This window comes from Nyctereutes procyonoides, unplaced genomic scaffold (assembly GCF_905146905.1).
Source record: "Nyctereutes procyonoides isolate TBG_1078 unplaced genomic scaffold, NYPRO_anot_genome, whole genome shotgun sequence".
NCBI classification, from domain to species: Eukaryota; Metazoa; Chordata; class Mammalia; order Carnivora; family Canidae; genus Nyctereutes; species Nyctereutes procyonoides.
Window position 1 is genome coordinate 25,233,912 of NW_026575048.1, and position 21,511 is coordinate 25,255,422.

General features: G+C 38.5%; 1 protein-coding gene across 3 annotated transcripts; it reads right to left on the reverse strand.

The window, feature by feature from the left end:
* Nucleotides 1–1,577: 1,577 nt before the first annotated feature.
* DPY30 (dpy-30 histone methyltransferase complex regulatory subunit) lies at nt 1,578–21,100 on the reverse strand. Of its 3 annotated transcripts, XM_055327545.1 has the most exons (7): nt 20,845–21,100; nt 17,378–17,433; nt 11,570–11,666; nt 11,398–11,469; nt 11,265–11,312; nt 4,650–4,792; nt 1,578–1,932 (listed from the first exon to the last, which is right to left on the reverse strand). In XM_055327545.1, the coding sequence occupies exons 4-7, from the start codon at nt 11,431–11,433 to the stop codon at nt 1,860–1,862; spliced, it is 300 nt and encodes a 99-aa protein (XP_055183520.1). In that variant the 5' UTR covers nt 11,434–11,469; nt 11,570–11,666; nt 17,378–17,433; nt 20,845–21,100; the 3' UTR covers nt 1,578–1,859. The 3 variants fall into 3 exon arrangements, with proteins under 3 accessions (XP_055183520.1, XP_055183519.1, XP_055183518.1); XM_055327544.1 differs by lacking the exons at nt 11,570–11,666; nt 17,378–17,433; nt 20,845–21,100 and adding an exon at nt 11,706–11,792; XM_055327543.1 differs by lacking the exons at nt 17,378–17,433; nt 20,845–21,100 and having other exon boundaries at nt 11,570–11,770.
* Nucleotides 21,101–21,511: the final 411 nt, after the last annotated feature.

Genomic DNA, 21,511 nt, shown 5'->3' on the forward strand with positions numbered 1-21,511 from the left:
ATATCAGAATGCCTCAAAGAGGCAAATTCAGAAGCCAGGTTCTATCACAATTTAATCAGGCTCTCGGGCTATTTATATATGAAATATATATGAAAAGTTCCCCAAGTGGCTCTGATGTGAATCACAGATGAAGAACTGCCATTAAGATGATAAAACTATTGATGTTTTAATAAAAAATTACCCAATTAGCACTTAATCAAATGCTAAAATATCACCAAAAAATTGAGCAGATTATGTAGAATTTAGCCAAATAACCTAAATGCATCTGATGGAATTAGTATTTATGGAAACTACTATATAAGAGATCTCAATTGCTACAGGCTTTTCTTATGCAAACTGTACAGATCTGCAATTTTAAATCAAAACCATGTCACCTCCCCACTAGTCACTCCTACTGAAATAAGCTTTTTCCTGTGTTAAAGTGAACTGTAAGACATACCTCATCAGCATACTTTATACCTCAACTACCTTCACGTGTTTAGCTTGGACACACATCTTTAACATTCCTCCAAAACTGGGTCTTCTTTTCTTTCTTTCCTGTAAGTAAACTCTAGGCCCAATGTGGGGCTTGAACTCATGACCTGAGATCGAGCACTGTATGACACAAACTGAGCCAGCCAGGTTCCCCTCTATGCAGGGTTTCTCAATCTTAACACTAACTGATATTTTGTGGCAGATAATTCTTGGGGATGGGTGGGGCAGCAGGTTGCCCTGTGTATTTTAAGATATTTAGCAGTATTCCTGTTCATTACCCACTAGATGCCAGTAGAACTCCACCTTACTTCAGTTGTGACAACCAAAATGTTTCTAGACATGGCCAAAAGTCCTTTGGGGTGAGAGGGCGAAGCCATTCCCCACTAAGAACTGCTTCTCTTAATGAATATTCTTCCTACCTGGCTTTCTTCAAACAGTTCTCTTTTTTCTGAGCTCATGAGTTATCTTAATTTTTTCATACAGGACAAAGTGAGCAGACCCCAAAAAAGGACTGGTTGGTGTTTTTTATTGCCAAATAAGCAATGATGTGAACTTGCACAAGCACTTCTCACTTAACTATCAGCAACACATTGGTAGGACTGGGTTTGAATGCCATTCAAGCACTTACCAGCAATATGATCTTGAGCAAGTCACTTAAACCCCTCCAAATGTTTCCTCATCTGCAAAATGGGAATAACAATATCTACTTTGTAGAGTTGCTGTATTAAAGATAATTTAAGTAAAATGGTAATTATGTTTGACACATAGAATTGCAATAAAAGACGGCTATTACATTATTACCACCAAGTGTTCTGGCAATGAAGGATATTGTACACCCTCCACAATGCTTATAACAGTACTACAACTTCACTGTGAATTAGTTACCTCTGATATTAAAAACCGAAGATGCAAAAATCCCACCCTCCAAGAGGTCCAGGGACAACGCTGAGAAAAGCTGGCAGAGATTTTTTTATTTTATGTTAAACTCGACTCTGGTGTATTTTCATCCTGCAGTACTCTAAGACCCAAGAAAGAAGGAATTCATGAAAATAACTGAACCATATAAGTATTTGCCATATAGAATAAAAACTACTTTCAAATAATGACGCTTTAATGGTTTATTTTGAAGGTTATTTTAAAAACAAAGTTAAAGACAATCTGAGAAAAAAATTGCACAGAATACACTCATTAAATAAGTATGGTAATTAAATCAAAATAAGGGAAATATGTTTTCTTCTGCAATTCCGGAAATAAGTTCTGTTGTCCTGAAGGTTCTTATATTTCCAAAAAGGGGGGGGGGGGGGAGGAATCATGGCAATTAAAGCTGCCTCTTAATCATGTAAATCTACAGTAGAAACCAAATTTTTCTGTTCTTCCCAATTAAGTCAGTTTCGATCTTCAAACTGTGCCTTGTTTTTTAAAAGATATGATGCTAGAAATTCAATGGGATTTGGTGGTCTGTAAGGGAAAAGAAATCCATAATTTAGAAATGTATATTCTAAGTGTATTAAATTAAATGTATTGTTCCATAATGAAAATACATCTTTTTCAGTTTAATTTTCATTTTACACTCAAAGGCCATTTGTAGTAAATACAGTAAGTGAAATAGGCAAGTTAATCAACAATATAGTTAAAAGAGACTGAAAGTTTTATATGGCTTACATCTGATTATAAATACAACTCTAAAAACACAAGTTTCAAAAATGTAATTTTTGACAATGGGATGATGATTACCCGGGGGGATAATGACTTAAAGAGGTCACAAGGGAGAATTCTGACAGTATTCAGTTTCTGGATCTGAGCACAAGTTATGTGGATATGTTTGGGTTCTGAAAATTCATCAAACCATACACCTACAATATGCACAATTTTCTCCACAGGTATCAACCTTCAATAAGAGTACAAAAACAATATAAGAAAATGGCTGTAGCATCATTGAGACAAATGGATGAACTCCTGAAAAATTAATCAAAAGATTCAATAGTCACTTGGACAAGTTAGTTCTGGTATGTTTCATTCTAAAAATGTACCTCTATTTTACTTCAAATACTTAAATCAATAATAATTTTAATACTGCTACAACACAGAGCAACTAAGAACATAAACATATTTTAAAATTAAGAGGTGGAAAATAAAAAATAAATAAAATAAAATAAAATAAAATAAAATAAAATAAAATTAAGAGGTGGAAGAAAGGGAATTAAAAGTGATCGAAGGGCACACACTCCCAGTTACAAGATGAATAAGTACCAGGGCTATGACTATGGGCTATGACATACGACACAATGACCACAGCTAACACTATGACATACAACACAATGGGCTATGACATACGACACAATGACCACAGCTAACACTGCTGTGTGATAGCAAACTTGTTGACAAGAGTGCCTAAGAGTTCTCATCACAAGGAAAATTTCTTTTTTTTTCCTTTTTATTGCATCTATGTGAAATGATGGATATGGTATCGTTTCACAATATATGTAGATCAAATGCTATGCTATATGATTTAGGCTTATACAGTGATATAGGTCAATTATTTCTCAATAAAACTAGGAAAAAATGTCAACAAAAGATGTATTTTATATTTATCACTTTTCCATGAATTATTCTTGCTGAGAAAACAAGTCAAAAGATGAAAAGCTGGAGGAATCAGCTATTTAAAATCCTACTATGAAAAGGCATATTTAGAATTAATTTACAATGATCTCAAAACATTCCCTTAAATTTGTAGGTCTTTTGAACTGCCTAGACATAAATAATTTTTCATATACTATATATAATTTCATGAATAATTCTGCCAGAATTCCTTACTTAAAAAGTATATTTACTAACAGCATGTTACCTAAAAACGTCTTCAAATTTTTCCTTCTAGTATTTAAAGTAATACTTAGAATTTCTCATATACTGGCTTTCTGCAGATAAAGAATAAAAAAATATATATATAAAAGATGCCCATATTTTAATTGACAGTATTAGAGCCAAGATCTATCTTGCAGTCATAAACAAATCCTATTTTATACATATAATTTAAGAAAACAGTTTTCTTATTGGATTTGCTTACACAAAAAGAATTTAGGTAGAATTAATAGGAAAAAACATGTAAAGAAAAAAACTGTAATGTTGCTAACAAAGAAATATAAATTAAAACCGCTTGGCAAGTGCGGCGCTTGGGTGGCTCAGTCAGTTAAGCATCTGCCTATAGCTCAGGTTATGATCCTGGAATCCAGGGACTGAGCCCCACCTGAGGCTCTCTGCTCAGCGGGACGTCTCCTTCTTCCTCTCCCCACCCCCTGCTCCTTCTCTCATTCTCACTCTCTCACTCACTCTCAAATAAATAAAATCTTAAAAAAAAAAAAACTTTGCAAGAAAAGTTTATAGCAACACTCATGCTGTTGAGGCTATGATAGTAGAACTTTAAGGATAAACTTCTAGACAGAAAAATGATTTTATGTGTCATATACCACATAACAACAGTCATGTTCCTCAAACTAGCAAATTAACTCTTGGAAAAGTATCACAAGAACATAATTAAGCAAGGGTGCCTGGGTAGCTCAGTCGATTAAGCATCTGCCTTCAGTTCAAGTCCTTATCCCAGGGTCCTGAGATCAAGTCCCAAGTTAGCACCCTGCTCAGCGGGGAGGCTGCCGCTGCCTCTGCCTCTGCCTCTGCCTCTCCCTCTCCCTCTCCCCCACTTCACATAGGCACACTCTCAAATAAATAAATAAAATCTTTTTAAGTAATTTAACAAAAGCAAAAGAGACATGAAAACATATAAATTGCCTAACCTATATTAACAAAGGAAATTGGACCTAAGTGTTCAACAATGAGAAAATGGCTAAATTAACTGCAGTATTGTTATAATTTAAATTATAATCACAAAAGCTATGCAGATATAGAAAAAGTTTTGTTATAAAGTAAAAAAGACATATAAAATTACATGTACACCATGACTAGAAAGTTTTATAAATATACATATGATCTAAGACTAGTACAGATAAATGAAAGTATCTGAATTCAGTTATGGCTGACTTATTTTTTTTTAAACTCTAATATCTATAAATTCCCTGTATTTTAAAAATAACTCAGCATAACTAATGATAACAATATTTCAATTAGAGAAGTCTTTATTTTCCTTTCTCTGATAACTCCATTTACAGATACTATTGTCTTACCTTTCTTTTGCAAGCACAGCAAGGCCCTGTAATAAAATAGGCACAACTGTCTGATCCAGGTAGGCACGAGTTGGCAAAGACTGGAGATCCACTTTCTGTTTTGATGACTTTTCTGCATTAATCTTCTCATTGTCTACTATCCTCTAGTGGATTCAAAAAACATGCATGTATATTACAAATAACTGGATTATTTTGAGTGCTAAACAAAAATTAATGATAATATGACACTAACAGAATCAATGACTAGAAAAGCTGATATTGAATAGCAAATCTTTCTGCCAAAATAAAAACCAGACCCATCTCTAAATTCCATTTAAACCTTTTCTCTCTGAAGGCACCATAGTATCTCATTCTTTTACTTACTTGGTTTTTTAAATTAAGTAGGCTCCATACCCAACATAGGGCTTAAACTCATGAGCCTGAGATCAAGTATTGCATGCCCTATGGACCGAGTCAGCCCATACACCCCAGTATCTCCAGATCCTTTTCTCCCTTTCCTTCTGCCTGTTGAGGAGTAAATACAAGTGCTACTGTTTTTTTTTTCATAAGAATACCTTCTTACACTATGCTTCAAAAAAGTCTGACACTAAGTAGCACTGAAGCACAGTAAAAAAGCTAGACCTGTTTCAATTCTTTCATCACAGACAGTATCAAGGACAAAGTCTCACTTTGGTACTTAGTAGGTCTGTAACACTTCTGTAACACTTGCTAAAGTCTCTTAACAGAGACAGCAGGCTTCAGGCTCAGAGCTTTCCAAAGGCAATAGAATATAGCTAAAATTTAATGCCATTTTGTATTCACTGTTTTTATTTTTATGGTTAGCCTCTATCAAAATGAGAATGCCTTTCCATTTGTTTCTTTTTTACAGAAATGCATTCATGATTTTTTAAAGTGAATAAACAAATATTAATCGAATGACAGCCAAAAAAAGGTAGAATTACTAATACAGAAAAGATCATTAATATGGTATTTAAATGATGTTTAAGAAACAATGACATACTTTCTACTCCTAAGAACCTTCAAATTTTACGTCTTTCATGTAGATTCATCTGACATCCAGAGCATCAAAAACTACTTTATTGAAAAACTTTTCATTCTTTTACAAATCAAACATTTTAGAAAATTAGAAATAAGTGGCTACCTAGAAGGCAAAACACTATTAAGAACACTTTCATTTAAATGTAATTTTGGGGGCAGCCCAAGTGGCTCAGCGGTTTAGTGCCGCCTTCAGCCCAGGGCCTGATCCTGGAGACCCAGGATCCAGTCCCACATGGGGCTCTCTGCATGGATCCTGCTTCTCCCTCTGCCTGTGTCTCTGCCTCCCCCCACCCCACCCCCCGTGTCTCTGATGAATAAATAAATAAAATCTTTTTAAAAAAATTTTTAGGGATCCCTCGGTGGCGCAGCGGTTTGGCGCCTGCCTTTGGCCCAGGGCGCGATCCTGGAATCCCGGGATTGAATCCCACGTCAGGCTCCCGGTGCATGGAGCCTGCTCCTCCCTCTGCCTGTGTCTCTGCCTCTCTCTCTCTCTCTATGACTATCGTAAATAAATAAATAAATAATAAATAAATAAAATAAAATAAAATAAAATAAAATAAAATAAAATAAAATAAAATAAAATAAAATAAATTTTTAAAAAAATAAATGAAATATTGAGGTGCCAGACTGGCTCAGTTAGTGGAGCATGCAACTCTTGATCTTTGGGTTGTATGTTTGAGCCCCACATTGGGTGTAAATATTACTAAAAATAAAATCATTTTTAAAAAATGAACTTTTGGGCAGCCCCAGTGGCGCAGCAGTTTAGCGCCACCTGCAACCTGGGGTGTGATCCTGGAGACCCAGGATTGAGTCCCGCGTCGGGCTCCCTGCATGGAGCCTGCTTCTCCCTCTGCCTGTGTCTCTGCCTCTCTCTCTCTGTGTCTCTATGAATAAAGAAAATCTTTAAAAAATTAAAAAATAAAAATAAATAAAAATTAAAAATGAACTTTTGCTTCAGTTATACTCACACTGGATATAAATGAGTCAACAACAAAATAACATTTTCTAGACTTAATTTTTTAGACAACTTTATTTTGTAAAAAGTGGTAAAAAACAAAAACTTTAATCATATACCTACAATATATATACACCATGATTTCCAAAGACACTTTCCACAACTATGTCAGCCAACTATTCTAATTTTGCTCATGATTTTTTCATCTTATTTTGAAACATAAGAGACAATAATCTTCTGTACTTAATTAATGTGTAAAATAGCTATCTGTTTGCTCATGGATTAAGAATTTATTGTTCCTTGGTAAACTTCCACAGATAATACCCATGCAGGACAAAAACTAGTCAGTTACATGATATTTCAATGCCTTCAATAAGAATCAACAATGCCTAAACAACTCCTATAGATGTAATAATAAATCCCTTGACTAAATATTCTTATTTTTTTCATCCAAACATTTAATGAATATCCACTATGTGCCAACAGCCATGCTTAATTTTAGTTAAGCCCAAATCCTGAATTAATCTAAAAATATGTACATCCAAATTACCACCTCCCTAAAAGGTAAAAGGTGTTAAGGGTGTATAACATTGATCACAAATATGAGGAAAAAATAAGGTGAGCACTAGGATTATCCCAGGTTACCGCCTCCTGCCTAGAAAATTTATAGGATGCAATGCAGAGAACCAAAGCAGAGCCCAGCAGTCTCCTTGAGCTGAGAAGACAGACTTAAAACTTCAGGGAAATAAGACAACTAGAATTTGTAGGACAGAGTATTGAAGAGTGCACGAAGAAGAGAGGTATATTCAGAAAGAAATTAAAGAGATTGCCTTGCAGTCTTTAGGTGAATACTTATCAGTGCATGCATACAGGATAGCTACCCAGGGCACCTGGAATGAAGAGACACAATCCCTGGAGCTCACATGAGGCCAAGAATAGTTCATGTTCCTGTGACCCAAAATTGGAAAACTGTAATACATGGAGCTCTAGGGGAGATGAAAGAGGAGGATATTAGCCCTAAATTAAAGGCTAGTCTGGTCCTAACAGAGTTTAAAGCAAACCTCGAAAGGATCAAATTGTTTCTTAGTAACTTAACTGAGTCCTAGAACAAAGCTCAATAAAGTTTGAAGGAATACAAAAATAGCCAGTATCCAACAAGGTAAAATGCACAATGCCCAGCCTCTGATAAAAAGTCACTACACAGGCAAAGAAGCAGGAATATACTACCCATAATGAGGAAAAAATTTAATCCACAGAAACAGACCCAGAAATGATACAGATAATAAAATAGGCAGTGCTGTAAACCATTTCTTATAACATCTTCCACATCTTCAAGAGAGGAAAAACATAAGTAAATTAAGCTTACAGAGTACTTAAAAATACTTGAAGAAATAAAAGCTGAAATTTTCCAAATTTCACGAAAACTCTAAATCCACAGATTCAAGAAACTCGATGAATCCTAAGCACAAGCTGCATACTTAAAAAAAAAAAAAAAACTACACAAAGACACATCATAATCAAATTATTTAAAACCTGAAATAAGGGACACCTGGGTTGCTCAGCAGTTGGACACCTGCCTTCGGCTCAAGATGGGATCCTGGGATCTTGGATCCGGTCCTGTATTGGGCTCCCTGCAAGGAGACTGCTTCTCCCTCTGCCTATGTCTCTGCCTCTCTCTCAGTCTGTGTCTCTCATGAATAAATAAATAGATCTTTAAAAAAAAAAAAAAAAACCTGTAATAAAATCGTAAAAGCACCAAAAGAGGGGGATCCCTGGGTGGCGCAGCGGTTTGGCGCCTGCCTTTGGCCCAGGGCGCGATCCTGGAGACCCGGGATCGAATCCCACGTCAGGCTCCCAGTGCATGGAGCCTGCTTCTCCCTCTGCCTGTGTCTCTGCCTCTCTCTCTCTCTCTGTATGATTATCGTAAAAAAAAAAAAAAAAAAAAGCACCAAAAGAAGAGACATTAAATATGGAGACGCAAAGACAGAAGTGATTGCAGATTTCCTATCAGAAATGATGTCAGCCAAAAAGACAGTGGAACAAATCTATACCAGCAAAAATATCTCAGGAATAAAGACCAAAAAAAAAAAAAAAAGGACAAAATAATGACTTTTCAGATATTCAGAAAAATCTCTTTAAAGAGAATTAACTGGGCAGCCCGGGTGGCTCAGCGGTTTAGTGCCGCCTTCAACCCGGGGCGTGATCCTGGAGTCCTGGGATCAAGTCCCACGTCGGACTCCCTGCATGGAGCCTGCTTCTCCCTGGGCCCGTGTCTCTGCCATTCTCTCTCTGTGTCGCTCATGAATAAATAAATAAAATATTTTTAAAATAAAATAAAATAAATAAAGATAATTAACTTTTTAAGGAAAATATAATGCAGCAGCCCACGTGGCTCAGTGGTTTAGCACCGCCTTTGGCCCAGGGCGTGATCCTGGAGACCTGGGATGAAGTCCCACTTCAGGCTCCCTGTATGAAGCCTGCTTCTCCCTCTGCCTGTGTCTCTGCCTCTCTCTCTCTCTCTCTCTGCGTCTCTCATGAATAAATAAATAAAATCTTTTAAAAAGAGAGAGAAAGAAAGAAAGAAAAAGAAAAAAAATGAATTACAGGACTTATATGTAGAAGTAAAATGTTAACAACAGTCCAAAGGTCAGTTGAGAGAAAATGGGACAATACTGTTGTTTGTTTGTTTTAAGATTTATTTATTTATTTAGAGAGAGGGACCGAGCTGGGGAAAGGGCAGAGGAAGAAAATCTTTCAAGCAGACCTCCTGCTGAACTAGGAGCCTGATGAGGGGCTAGATCTCACAACCCAAGCGATGGGGGACCTACACTGAAACCAAGAGTCTGACTGAGGCACCCAGGAGCCCTTGTTACAAGTAAGGTTCTTATACTCTACACAAAAAGAAATAATGCCACTTGAAGGTAAATTGTGAAGTCAAACTTGCATGGATAAACTATAAAGCAAGCACCTAAAAAGAAATTATAACTTATAAGCCATTAAAGGCAGAAATAGAGTAAGAGGGGCAGCCCGGTGCCTCAGCGGTTTAGCGCCACCTTTAGCCCAAGGCGTGATCCTGGAGACTCGGGATCGAGTCCCACGTCGGGCTCCGGGCATGGAGTCTGCTTCTCCCTCTGCCTGTGTCTCTGCCTGTGTCTCTGCCTCCCTCCCTCTCTCTCTCTCTCTCTCTCTCTCTCTCTCTGTGTCATCAGTAAATAAAATCTTAAAATGAAACTATAGAAGCAGGAAGACCAATCACCAAAGAGTGTATCAAACACTCCCTCTACTCTCATTTTTTTTCTCACTACCACGGAAATTGGTCTGAGAACCTGAGAGAAAGCCTTTGGGAATCACTGCTCTTCTCTATCATGACTCTGCCTTCATATACAAACATCATCAAGAAAAGACTGCTGAAAACAAGAAAAGCAGAAAAGAAAAAAAAAGAAAAGAAAAAAGACTGCTGATGTCTATAAAGAAGTTTGTAGATGAAACACAAAGTGGTGTAAAATATCTTCAGGTTCAATTAAAGGTTACATTATGAAAATAGTAAGTGTTTTTCTTAATATACTGATATCAAACCCAGAAACATTCCTAGCAATTTTGTAAGGCAGAGTGGTTATTCCACATACCAGGGAACTCTAGTAGCTGATCAAGACTGTCAAGACAATTTAACTGTACCTCAAAAACGTCAACCTGCCTACGTTTAACACACAGCCCTCCACTATACTTCTGGTGACTTTGCACAAGGCATTCAACTTCCCTGAGCTTTATAGGACTAAAGATACATGTAAATTACTTAGCAGTGTGTCTGGTACACAGCACAAAGAAATATTAGCAGCTTGGAAATAGTTATGTGCATTTATCCAAACTTAATCACTGGCAATGTCTCCTTCCCCACCCGCTCCCAATAAAACACACACATCTCCCGGAAGCCTCTATTTTCCTAACCAATCCTACCCAGCTTTGGCTAATTCTTTTGTCCTGGCATTTACTCATTCATTTACAAAATAACGTCTGCTTTTGAACAACCACCTCCTAGCACTTCTACGAAAAAGCTCTAAGAAAGTCTATCTTCTTTTGTATGTTTTTCACATGTAGTCTTTGAATTCAGACTTCACTAAGACAAAAACCAAGGTCTATTATGTGTTATAGCTTCCAACGGCATCGCACCTTCTACTGAACAGCAGAGAAATCAACATTTATTACAAGTTAACTCCACGAGCACACTATTCTGCTACAAAGACAATGGGTGTAATTTTAAACGTGCTTTTTTTTTTTTTCCAAAGCAATGTTCCAACAGATTCATTAATACCCACCAAGCCAAACGATTGGCCAGTCTCCATTAGTAACGCATGTTTGTTTCTTTATATCACTTTCAGAAGTTCAACCTCTTGACTCAAAACTAATGTGAACGTCTGCATGGCACGAGGTATTACTACTGCTAATAAAACAAGCTACCCATGATTTGATACTATTTAGTTCATGTTGATAAAGTTTTCCCTTGTGCAAAGCAACCTAGTAAAAAAAAATTTTTTTTAATTAAAAAAAAAAAAAAAAAAGGATCCCAAGTTTGCTCCAGCTCATAAGAGACGTTCAGAGGCGGCATAAGAACTGGGCGAAATTACCTCCACATTGTCTGTGAGACCGTACTCAGAGTGAGGGTTTTCTGCAACCTAGGAAACAAAACACAGGTCACTGAGACGCGAGCCACCCCTTCCTGCTGCACACCGCCACCCTGAAGCCAGGGCCTCCTGGTACCTGCGTCTGCCCCTCCAGCATCTGCTCTGGCTCCATGGCGGACCCTGCAAGTCACAATCCCCGGAAACCAGTCTTGGAAAACAAGAAGAACCGTGAGTTACCCGGGAGATTTCAACACGAAGACGCCAGGATGGAGTCCAGCCCAGCCCCCGACCCCGCCCCTCACCCCCACCTGGGCGCGGGAGCACCCGGAGCAGCAGAGCTAGGTGGGACAGTCCAAGACAGGGCGCCCGCATCAGGTCCGGAAGCTCCGCGGTGGTCCCAAGAACCTAGAAGAGGTGGGAAAGAGGGGAGAGGGAGCTGATTACCCGCGCCCAAGCCGCTCGTTCCTAAGAGCCCTGCACCGCGCCACCAACTCCCAGCACAAACCGCTTCAGCCGTAAGTGACGGATGTCGCACGACTGCCGCGCCTGCGCAGAACTCCCCCCTCCCACCAGCCCCGCGGGGCCCCGGGGCGGGGAGTGGCTAGCGCCCGGCTCGAGTCCACGATCCCCAGCTGCAGTCGGCGGGGCGTCCTGGCCGAGACCGGGCCGAGACCGGGCCGAGACCGGGCCTCGAAGGTTGCGGCAGACGGGCTCTGCAGCCTGCACACCGAGGCGAGCGCCACCCCAGCTGCAGACCCGGGGACCACCACAGCTGGCAGGGGCTCGGCCCGCCCAGCCCCCAGTGCCGCTTTTGGGAGAGCTTCTGCGGAAGCTCAGTCACCCACTCCCTGGGTGGTTCTGAACGAAAAATCAGACCTAAGCCAAGCAGTCAGCGAAAGAATGTCAGTGTTTTTTACTCTAAAAAGGTGGGGGAAGAAGCAGTGTTTGGGGATTTCCCGGTAAGCCTTGCTCAAGACCTCCAATATGCGAATCTGCGGTGTTGATGCTACCTTACATTTGTATCAAAGTTTGCAAAAAGCAACTGGCTTTCCAAAGTGTGATACTGTTGATACTATTGCATTTGTGAAAAAAAAAAAAAAACACAAAGGATCATTCGCCTTCTACTTAACAGCTCGTAAATAGCAAACAGGATTGCTTGGATCCCAATAAATGCCATTTATTTTATTTATTTTTTTTTTGCCATTTATTTTAATGTAAATACAAGTGATAACACTCATTAAAGTTCCTACCTTTAATTCAACAGTCCCATTTGTAGTTGCACTCTATAGTATGAAAGTTTGAAAACTTCATATTAAATATTTGGAGACTAGATATGTCATACCAATATAAGGGGATGTAAGCTATTGAAAGTCATGATTCCAGAAATACAGAAACATTTATGGTTATAACATTAAGTTTTGAAAAAGAAAGAATACAACTAAAAAAGTTTTGCTACTCTGCAAAAACTGAACAGATGAAAATCTAAATAAATTTGGGAACTAGATGTATGCGTACGTTTTTAAAGTTTAATTTTGTGACGTTTACTTGTTTAATATTGTAATTGGTGGCAGTTACCATAAGGCATCTTGAGGATGTTTCATGTAGGACTGACGCAAAGATGTGGACACATATATAAAGGATACAGAAATTTACTACTACATAAATTAAGATTAAATGCTTTTCAGGAGTGGGAAATAACAGTAAATATGTCTAGAAAATAGTTGGGGAAACTTAACAGTTATGTACATTGCTATATTATCATATATTAGTAGATTTCTTAATATATAGTAAGCACTCAATAAATATTTCCAAATTCCAGAAAGTCATTGAGAACTGCTAATTTATATTTTCTAAGTACTGACAGTTTTAGTAAAATAGAAGCTAGAATGAGCTCCTTCAAGACAGGGACCTGTCTTATGTAACTTAGTCCTTCACACAGTGCCTGTAACATACTAAGGTTCACAACATATATGGAGTTGATCCATAGTCAAAACTGAATACAAATACATACAATGACACTACTAAAGATCATATATATCTTTATGTGTGTGTGTAAGATACATGCATATATGATTACCAAAAGGAGCAAACAGAATAATTAACTATCAGCCAGGTTTCTCTCAAACCAGGAAAAACTTATGTGAGGTTTACAAAAAAGCTTCACCAATTTTTTTTACATTTACAACTTGTGGAAAAAAAGAACACACCATCACAGCAGAGAGATGGGAGGGAAAAAAAATGACAGCTAGAAATGATGTTAATGACTTAGCAAGAAAATGATAGGAACTATAAAGTTAATTGAAGAGACTGCAGAATGCTGAGTTCTTATATGAAATTAAAAATTCTAGGGGATCCCTGGGTGGCTTAGCAGTTTGATGCCTGCCTTAGGCCCATGGCGTAATGCTGAAATCCCAGGATCAAGTCCCACATCAGGCTCCCTGTGTGGAGTCTGCTTCTCCCTCTGCCTGTGCCTGTGCCCCCCTCCCTCTCTCCCTGTCTCTAATGAATAAATAAATAAAATCTTTAAAAAATTATAAAGAGGATGGGCCCTGAGAATTATGATTATGACAGAAATTTGCAATAATGTGTACTCTAGAGAGGGATAAATTAGAAGAATGAGAAGAACATTTAACTCTCATTTGGCCTTGTCATTCCAAACTTGGTTCAAGACTCCTCTCATCTGCTTTTATCATGTCTTTCTACTAAGCACTTACCTCATCCTACCTTATATGTTGTGTGCAGTTAAACACAATTAGATTTTTTAGTTCTTCAAAGGCAAAAATTTGTTATATTCATCTCCACATATATTTCTTATATTCAATAAATGTTTTTTAAAAGAAGTGAATGTATAGGGAAGGCAAGCACTTGCACCAAAGCACCACTCTAGACTTGTCTTTCTTGAAGTTTAGAATAAACAGTAGTTTATAGATTCTAGAACTAGAATTCCAGAATCCAGAATAATAAAGAAAAATTATGTGCTTGACCCCCTTTTTACAGACTTGGTGCAAATTCCACTTACAAAACATTAACCTATTGGGGCCACTGAGTGGCTCAGTCTGTTAAGAGTCTGCCTTCGACTCAGGTCATGATCTCTGGGTCCTGGGATGGAGCCCCACATTGGGCTCCCTGCTCAATGGGGAGTCTGCTTCTCCCTCTCCCTCTGCCGCCCTCCACCCACCCCTGATTTATGTATTCTCTCTCTTGCTCTATCTCAAATAAATAAATCTTTTAAAAAATAAAAATAAAAAAATAAAACACTAGCCTATTAGACAAAACCGACTTAGGAATAATGTAATATATATAGTAGAAAAACACTTGATTTGTGATTAGATGAGTATTAGAACCTGATTCCTGGGATCCCTGGGTGGCGCAGCAGTTTGGCGCCTGCCTTTGGCCCAGGGCGCGATCCTGGAGACCTGGGATCAAATCCCACATCGGGCTCCCGGTGCATGGAGCCTGCTTCTCCCTCTGCCTATGTCTCTGCCTCTCTCTCTTTCTCTCTCTGTGACTATCATAAATAAATAAAAATTAAAAAAAAAGAACCTGATTCCTTCATTGTTTGCCATGTGGAAGTAAACAAATAGTTTAACTCTTCTGAGCTTCATGTTTTTACACGTATAGATTAGGATAATAATTCGTGTAGAGGATCAAATGAGATAAAATAGATGAAACTGCTTTGTGTGAAGCTATATAAATATAAGTGAGACATTCTATTTTATCTATAACTACTGCTTTGTTATAATAACATAGACCACTTTTTTAAAAGATTTTATTTATTTATTCATGAGAGACAGCGAGAGAGAGAGAGAGAGGCAGAGACACAGGCAGAGGGAGAAGCAGGCTCCATAAAGGAAGCCCGATGTTGGACTCGATCCCAGAACTCTGGGATCACACCCTGAGCCAAAGGCAGATACTCAACCACTGAACCACCCCAGTGTCCCCATAGTCACCTTTTTTGTTCCTATTCTGTTTTCTTTTAATTAATTTGGGAGAAAGTGCTCAAATAAAGTACATGATTCAGTACACACTCATACACAAAAACGCTAACGTATTTGTAAAGGAAGACATAGAATTTATTGAGTGTAAATGGGCCCTCTGAGGACAGTTTGTGGGAAGGGACACCAACTACCTCTGAAGAAGACCTAGAAATATATGTTCCAGATTTGGTTACTCATTTTCCAAGGAAGTGTCTTTTGGTGGCTGATAAAAAGACAACTACTTTACCCATAGCTCCTGTGTCTCTGCTACCAAACCCCGTGCCCAACCACCCCATCACCATCATCATCTCAGAAATATTGGTATACCAAATAATATGCTAAATGGGCTTTTTAAAAAATGATTTTGTTTATTTATACATTCATGAGAGACACACGGAGAGGCAAAGACATAGGCAGAGGGAGAAGCAGGCTCCCTCCAGGGACCCTGATATGGGACTCGATCCTGGAACCCCAGGATCATGCCTTGAACCAAAGACAGAGCTACCCAGGTGACCCCCAAATGGCCTTTTAAAGACATGAATAGGGATCCCTGGGTGGCGCAGCAGTTTGGCACCTGCCTTTGGCCCAGGGCGCGATCCTGGAGACGCGGGATCGAGTCCCACATCAGGGTCCCTGGAGGGAGCCTGTTTCTCCCTCTGCCTGTGTCTCTGCCTCTGTGTGTGTGTGTGTGTTTGAGACTATCATAAATAAAAATAAAATAAAATAAAGACATGAATAGAATGTGTTTGGATTTTTATGATACAGACATGATCTTAGCAAAGAGGGTAATAAAAAAGCTAAACTTACTACAATCTCCAATCCCTAAACTGTCCATTATTCCTTCCATTTCTCCATAACAGGTTGGTTATATTTAGATTTTGTTTTAAGATTTTCAAAATGATTTTCAGTTTTTAAAAGTGTTGATTTTAGGGGTATCTGGCTGGCTCAGTTGGAAAAGCATGGGATTCTTGATCTTAGGGTTATGAGTTCAAGCCCCACATTGGATGTAGAGATTACTTTAAAGAAAAAAATGTTGGGACGCCTGGGTGGCTCAGCGGTTAAGCATCCAACTTCAGCTCAGGTTGTGATCCTGGAATCCTGGGATCGAGTCCCACATCAGGCTCCCTTCATGGAGCCTGCTTCTCCCTCTGCGTATGTCTCTGCCTCTCTCTTTCTGTGTTCTCATGAAAAAATAAAATATTTTTTAAATGTTGATTTTATGCTTTATGTTTTCTTTTTAGAATCCAAATATATATTTATAAATAGGTCATGGGTTATTAAGTAATAAGTACAATATATAACTTTGATATCATTTTTTTAAAGATTTATTTATTTATTCCAGAGAGAGAAAGAGTGCATGAGACAGCCAGGTGAGGAGCAAAGGGAAAGGGAGCCAAGGAGAGTAGCAGCTGATCAGGGAGCTAGACTCAGTAGCTCGTCAATCCCATGACCCTTGTATCATCAGACACTTAACTGACTGAGCCACCCAGCCACCCCTGATATCTTTTAATCTTAAAATATCCAGAGGCATTCCATGTTAACTTATATTGAAACCATCCCCCCTTTTGTAATCCCTACCCCCAATGTAGGGTTAGAACTTATGATCCCAAAATCAAGAGTCACATACTCTACTGAGCCAGCCAGATGCCCTGAAACCTTTTCTCTTCTTAAAGACAAACATGGGCAGCAAAATAGAAATTGGTAGTTATGCCACCTAATTTTAATACCAGATTACTATGTAAATTTGTTTTTCTTTATAGTATCATTATCAGAATGCATTGCTGTTGTATCTATATGAGAGAACCCCCCTAAAAAACCTGAATTTAAAAAAAATTGAATTAGAATTCCCAACTAGGTTCAAGTGAAGTGATTTACATATTCTACCACATAATACTGTAATCCCCCAGTAAAACAGATACAATTATCCCCATAAAGAAAATAATAAAATTGATTCAGAAAATTGTCAGGGTGCCTGGGTGGCTCAATCAATTTAGTGTCCAACTCTTTTTCAGCTCAGGTCTTGATCTGAGAGTCGGGAGTTCAAGCCTTGTGTTTGGTTCCACCCTGGGTGTGACGCCTACTTAAAAAAAAAAAAAAAAAAAAGGAAAACAAATTTGTCACATAATGTTACATACTCACATGGCTACTTGAAATTTCAACCCATATCCATCTCATTCCAAAGATTGTGCTCCAGGCTGTGCACAAATAGAGGACAAATGTATCAGTTAGTATCCTTTGGGATTCCAGTAACAAATCTCAATTCCAGTTTGTTAAGCAACAAACCAGACTTTTGAGTAACAATTGAAAACCCTGGTAGTAAGGTGGGTATCTAACAAGGTCTAGTCTGGCTTTTATACTGTTTGTCTACAATTTTCTTACCTTCATCTCTTTAATGTATCAGCTTCAATCTCAGGCTGCTTTCTCATGGTAAAGAAATCATTGCTAGAAGTACTCAGGACAACATGTTTCTTTTTCACATTCAAAAACAAAGCATCACTTCTCTAGGTCCACCCATGTACCACAAGTCTGAACTTTGCTTGGATCTGTCCATTTTGAACCAGTTATGTTGATAAAGTAGATGTCATGTACTGACTAGCATGGACCTGAATTACTGTCCATTCCTCAACAGTGACAAGGATGTGACCTGGTAGTAGTTGATCCCACTGGAATTGTATGAACATTATATAATGGGAGGGGATTGGTTCTACAAGAGAAAGCCTTAGAATGGGTAGGAATGGAAAAGAAAGGGAACGGACGCTGAATAGCCAGTCAAAAAATACTGTTGGGGTGCCTAGGTGGCTCAGTTGGTTACGTGCCCAACTGTTAATTTCCACTCAGGTCATGATCCCATGGTTGTGAGACTGAGTTTCATGTCAGGCTCCAGGCTAGAGTGTGGAGCCTGCTTAGGATTCTCTCTTCCTCTCCTTCTGCCCCTTCCTGCTCTCTCACTCTCTCTCTCTCTCTCTCTCAAAAAAAAAAAATCATTGCTGCATGTTATATAAAGACTTCAAGATAGTTTACCATAAGAGGGATAAACTAAAACAGAATTTTCACTTTGGCACACCATTTCTATTTCCACGACTTTATCCCATAGAAATACAAAAAAAAAAAAAGTATGAATTGAAGGATACTTATTGTACCATAGTTTTTAGCAGAAAAAAATTGGGAATAGGTTAAATTATGATAATACAATGGGCTAGTGTGTAAACACTGAAAAGATTAAAATAGATCCATAGGTACTGGTATGAAAAACATTTGCTACATAATTTTATGTGAAAAATGCATGTTATAGGAAAATCTCTATAGTAAGAATCTATTTTTGTATGTATATATTTGTATGGGCATAGCAAAAAGCCTGGGATATAAAACAAAATATTAAAAGGGAAAATGCTGAGGGAGTCTTTGTTTTTTCCAAACTTGTATATTGCTTGAACTTTTTCCCCCCTAAAAGCATGAATTTGCTTTAAAATAAAAAGACTAGGGCATGGGGATCCCTGGGTGGCTCAAAGGTTTAGCTCCTGCCTTCGACTCAGACAGTGATCCTGGGGTCCCTGGATCGAGTCCCGCATAGGGCTTCCCGCATGGAGCCTGCTTCTCCCTCGGCCTGTGTCTCTGCCTCTCTCTCTCTCTGTGTCTCTCATGAATAAATAAATAAAATCTTAAAAAAAAAAAAAAAAAAAAAAGACTAGGGCAGACCCAGTGGCCCAGTGGTTTAGCGCCGCCTTCGGCCCAGGGTGTGATCCTGGACACCCGGATGAAGTCCCGCATCAGGCTCCCTGCATGGAGCCTGCTTCTCTCTCTGCTTGTGTCTCTGCCTCACTCTCTCTCTCTGTGTGTCTGTCGTGAATAAATAAATAAAATATTTTAAAAATAAATAAAATAAAATAAAATAAAATAAAATAAAATAAAATAAAATAAAATAAAATAAAATAAAATAAAATAAAATAAATAGGAGCATCTATGTCGCCCGGTCAGTTAAGCATCCAACTCTTGATTTTGTCTCAGGTCATGATCAAGCCCCACAGTAGGCTCGCGTTGGGCATGGAGCCTGCTGGGATTCTCTCTCTCCCTCTCCCCTCCCCCTCATTGCATTTGCATGCTCACACTCTCTCCCTCTCTCTCCCTCTCTCAAATAAATAAATAGGGTAAAAATATTTAGATACATTTTCTGTAATTGGAAAATATACCGTTTGTTGTACATAACACATGCAGTGTTGGAGAAGAATATTTATGTGGGCAATCAGTCTAATCAGTTGTATGATAGCACTAAAAGAAAAATCTTCCAGTTCATGCTTCCCTTCACCCAAGTATTTGTGGGTTGTGTGTAGAAAAGAGTTAACATAGCAAGCCTGAAACTTCTATCCTTGGAAAGGCCTGCTCCCAAGGTTGGTATCTGGGAATTTGAATGATAAACAGTTCCCTACATAAATACAAAACTTTCCCTAAGTGATGAGAGTGGCTTAAACTTTTTGTACAAACACTATGGTTTCTTCTATATACCTGCCTTGCTTCTAGGAGTCTGGAATTTTGGTATATCTTAGCCAGAGGGTGCCTACATGCTCAGCTCCAGTAAAAACCCAAGCACTGAGTTTCTGATGAGTGTCATGGTAGACAATATTACACACATGTTGTCAGAATTCATTGCTGGAGGAATTAAATATGTCCTGTGTGATTCTACTGAGAGAAGACTCTTGGAAGCAGGTGCTTGGTTTTCTCCAGACTTTGCCTCATGTGCCTTTTCCCTTTGCTAATTTTGCTTTCTATTCTTTTGCTGTAATAAATCATAGCTATGACCATATTCTGAGTCCATGAGTCCTTCTAGCAAATCACCAAGAAGGTGATCTAAGGGATCTTAAACTCTTGAGGAATTTATTTTTTTAAGATTTTATTTATTTATTCATGAGAGACACAGAGAGGGAGAGAGGGAGGGAGGGAGGAAGGGAGACACAGGCAGAAGGGAGAAGCAGACTCCCTGCAAGGAGCCTGATGTGGGGGGATCCCTGGGTGGCTCAGTGGTTTAGCACCTGCCTTCGGCCCAGGGCATGATCCTGGAGTCCCAGGATCGAATTCCACACATCAGGCTCCCTGCATGGAGCCTGCTTCTCCTTCTGCCTGTGTTTCTCTCTCTCTCTCTCTCCTGTGTGTGTGTGTCTCATGAATAAATAAATAAAAATCTTAAAAAAAAAAAAAAAGAGCCCAATGTGGGACTCCATCCTGGATCCTAGGATCACTCCCTGAGCCAAAGGCAGATGCTCAACCACTAAGCCACCAAGGTGTCCCTTGAGTAATTTAAATAAATATAAATTACAGTAAATTTGTATTCTAGTTCATTTACATTAGATATATATACATACATGATACATTTAAATGACAATATAATAACTGATTAAAGGTTAGATTGAATGATACAGAGCATAAATTTTAAAGAAGTTCAGATGAGGTTGAGATATATGTAAGTAGGGGTCTTTGGAGCAGTATTAACAAAGAATAAATATTTAAGCAAAGCTGGGAGGAGCAGGAGGACATCAAACAGACTGAAACACTAAAAAAGGAGAGTAAATGGACAAACTTAGGTATCCCTACCAGACTATAGGATTTGAGCTTACCTGTCAAGATGGAAAGGAGGATGTCAAGGATAAAGAAGGCTCTCTGAAGTCACTGCAGTTGATAGAAACCACTCTTGAAAACAGACAACTCTTTCTACATGCCCCAGCGTTCACTTGGTGCTAACAGTTGCAAATTACCCTGCTTTTCACAGGTGCTAGAGTAAACATGCCCTGCCCACCATAAATATAGAAATGTAATACTATATTTCTATAACCAAGTACTCAGAGTGATGATTGAATATACCCTCTGACAATCTAGATTGCTATTCCAGGGCATGCATTTCAAATTCTGTATTAACTGCCTCTTCATATGCCTCCACAGCATCATAGCTTTAAAAATCAGGTTGAGCAGGTTAGATAACAATTTATACTCTTACACCTACTACTATTTCAAAACCATGAGCTCATTCACTCTTTCACTAGAAACAAATCCTCTGGAAACTAGAGAATCTCAAACTGGTGTCTCAGTTTTGTTTTTGGTTTGTTTGATTTTAAATTTTACGCCAATATCTCCTCAGCCATAGATTTCACATAAGAATTCAGAATTCTGGTTTCTCTTGAGATGTTTTAAAAGTATGGCAACAGGATGCCACATGTTTTTGAAAGGCAAAAATCAGCTGGAGCTAAGTAACAGCTGTCCTGTTTAATAAGGGGATGCTACTCTCCA

What these genes read in the sequence shown, in the direction of transcription:
- DPY30 (XM_055327545.1), bottom strand. Translation starts at nt 11,433, where the DNA reads ATGGAGCCAGAGCAGATGCTGGAGGGGCAGACGCAG. An exon ending in TGCTGGAGGGGCAGACGCAG is followed by an intron (nt 11,313 to 11,397) that starts GTACCAGGAGGC and finishes TTTGTTTCCTAG; the next exon opens with GTTGCAGAAAACCCTCACTC. An exon ending in GCTGTGCTTGCAAAAGAAAG is followed by an intron (nt 1,933 to 4,649) that starts GTAAGACAATAG and finishes TTTCCCTTACAG; the next exon opens with ACCACCAAATCCCATTGAAT.